This window comes from Eptatretus burgeri, chromosome 3, assembly GCF_056783735.1.
Source record: "Eptatretus burgeri isolate ZD-2024b chromosome 3, Ebu_testis_v1, whole genome shotgun sequence".
NCBI lineage: Eukaryota > Metazoa > Chordata > Myxini > Myxiniformes > Myxinidae > Eptatretus > Eptatretus burgeri.
Window position 1 is genome coordinate 119,353,635 of NC_140963.1, and position 2,500 is coordinate 119,356,134.

The 2,500-nt window shown below is 45.5% G+C and overlaps 1 protein-coding gene across 6 annotated transcripts in view; it reads right to left on the bottom strand.

The window, feature by feature from the left end:
- The window catches only part of SLTM (SAFB like transcription modulator), a 156,222-nt gene that overhangs the window by 94,420 nt on the left and 59,302 nt on the right, over positions 1-2,500 (bottom strand). For all 6 annotated transcript variants that reach the window (XM_085875349.1, XM_085875348.1, XM_085875345.1 and 3 more), the window contains 4 exons: positions 2,498-2,500; positions 2,335-2,359; positions 885-1,314; positions 179-216 (listed from right to left, as the gene is read on the bottom strand). The exon at positions 2,498-2,500 is cut by the window's right edge. In XM_085875349.1, the coding sequence (XP_085731475.1) occupies positions 179-216; positions 885-1,314; positions 2,335-2,359; positions 2,498-2,500 (496 nt within the window). The remainder of the gene's footprint in view (positions 1-178; positions 217-884; positions 1,315-2,334; positions 2,360-2,497) is intronic.

The following is a 2,500-nucleotide window of genomic DNA, read 5'->3' on the forward strand; positions in this document are numbered from 1 at the left end:
CACCCATGCATGCATACGTTATGAGTGTTGGCTGAGTTTACAAGTACATTAATAAAAAAAATATATAAAAAATTGGGGGTCTGACATGACTATTTAACATTGCGTTGTAATACGTTTGCGTTAAATGATATTGCATTATCCAAGGTATGCCTGTACAAACTTGACAAATGGAACCAACCTTTATCGTCTTTTCCAGTTCTCCCATCTTTTGAAAGGCTGAGGAGAGAGAAAAAAAACGGGGAGAAAGAGGCAGTTCAATAAAGTAATATTATTTTTCAAAAGAAGTCAAATTTTAACATTGCAAAAATGAGGAATTTTAGATCATACTTAATTGCAGTTAATTAAGGAAAAAAAAAGTAGAAAAGGAAAAAGGTGTTTCATTATAGTGGAAGATGTTGCACAGGAGAAAGTCGCCAGGAGCATCTTCATCCACGTTGCTGATGCTCATCCCATTGGCACCCGAGCAGGCCAGCGAACAGCTTGTCTGCCACGCAGGATCTTTAAACTCAGGTCGGAGCAAAAGGGCTTCACACCGTGACGGGATGCTGGGATGGAGACTTTTGTCTCGTTTTAGTGTTTCTATCATCGGCCAGTATTACACCAAATAATAGGAATAACAATTGTTACTCTGGCAGAACAAGATGCCTCCCAAATTGCACGTTGGCAGAAGGGGTTTGGGAGAAATGGGAGGGTGGTGGGGAGGGGAGGGGAAGACAGAATGGGGGAATGAAAATTTTGCTGTGGTAGCTCAGGTCTGGTACACTGCAGAAGGGGAAAGCACGACGTTCTGGGGAGAATGGGGTCGTAGAGCATCAAAAACCAGTGTGGGGTTTTTTTTTTGTTTTTGTTACGGCAACAAGACAAGCAAGCGGGTGTAGACAAACCTCTTGGCTTGATCACCCATGCTCGCCGACGAAGCAGTCGATTTCTTCGCCCTGTCTGGGGAACTCGCTCTTTTGCTCCCATCTTTGTCTTCGTTTTTCCCCAGTGAAGAGCCGCTCTCCTTTTCATCCTTCTTCCCAGCACCATCTCCTTTGGAATGTGCACTCGTGGCACTGCCGCTGGCCCGGGAAGAACTAGGTACTCCTGACCGTTCAGAGCCTGCAACGGAGTCTTTTTTGGGTGCTTCAAGGAGGAGGTCACCATCAAAATCAAGGGTGATGGCATCTTCAGCTTGCACCGTGACCGAAAGGTTGTCCTCTTCTGCCTCGGTGTGTGCGTCATTCAATTCCAAGATATCTTCAGATGGGTGTAGAGGCTCGGCTGGAGGGAAGGGGTTAAGCCCTTCGTCGTGACTGTCGGCTACAACCTCGTCTGGGAGATTAGATACAAGAGTTTTAATCACACGCACAAGGAGAAAAAAAAAATGAGAGTACACATGCAGGACAGTGCAATACAAATCTGGCCCTTGCATCCAAGGCATTTTTACTACTTGCCCCATTAGGTGAGTGCTTCGACTCATTTGGCCCGACCAAGAACAATGAGCAAAATATCGTTCGTTTTAACTTTGACCGTGAATTATGGCGGTGTCTCCTTTAAGCACGACAAATGAAAACAACGTGGATCATGCTGAAACCGAGGAAAATTCCTTTTTCTCATCACGTTCAGGAGCGGAAAAATGCTAATCTCTAATCTCTGGCACACCTGCCTGAATGAGATGCACGATCCACTCTTGAAAAGGCATGATGAAGGCTCATGGGATGTATCCAGGTTACCCTTCATACAAACGTCGCCGACAAGGTGGAAGCTCCCGTGGCACCAAGCCACCCCCCACCCCCCCAACCCCCCCCCCCACCCCATGTTCTGCCTCAGACTCTCGTGTTCTCGTGGAGCAACAGCTGAATCCAACATCTAGCAAGTCTCTGCAGGTCTTCAAAGGTCGGCATTACATCAACGCTATTAGCACTATGTTCCCTGATGTTTGTCCTTGTGAATGAACCAACACCAAATGTTTCCGAATCTTATCAAAAACTTCCGATCGTCATGAGCTCCAACGAGGTGCAAGCCCTGGTGGCACCCAACCGAGAGCGGTCTCAGGAGCTGCCTGAGGGCTTCTACCACTTCAGCCACCCCACGGTAGTCTCACAATGGCAACTTGTCTGGCCAAAATAAGTAATCATAAAATAAAACCTACACACTGGAGCAATACAGCGATTGGCATTGCCATCTTCAGATCTCTCAAAGCGATCTCAACCAAATACAGGGCACTAACACTTACTGACCTCCCCTTAAAGATGAAACGAGACGCATCGCTCCAAATCTCAAAAGGAAACACTAACACATTAACACTTCATTGGGTAAAATAAAATTGGGGGTAGGAATTCACATCATTACCTTCATGCTCCTCTTCCTGGACATTCTGAAAGAGAAAGAAGTATCAAAATGGGGAGGGGGCAAAAAAAAATGCTAAAAATAATGCACAGAAACAAAACTGCCAAATCAAAAATAAACATCGAATGAAGTGTCGAATGTGCACTTTATTCATCAATGCAGTTACCTT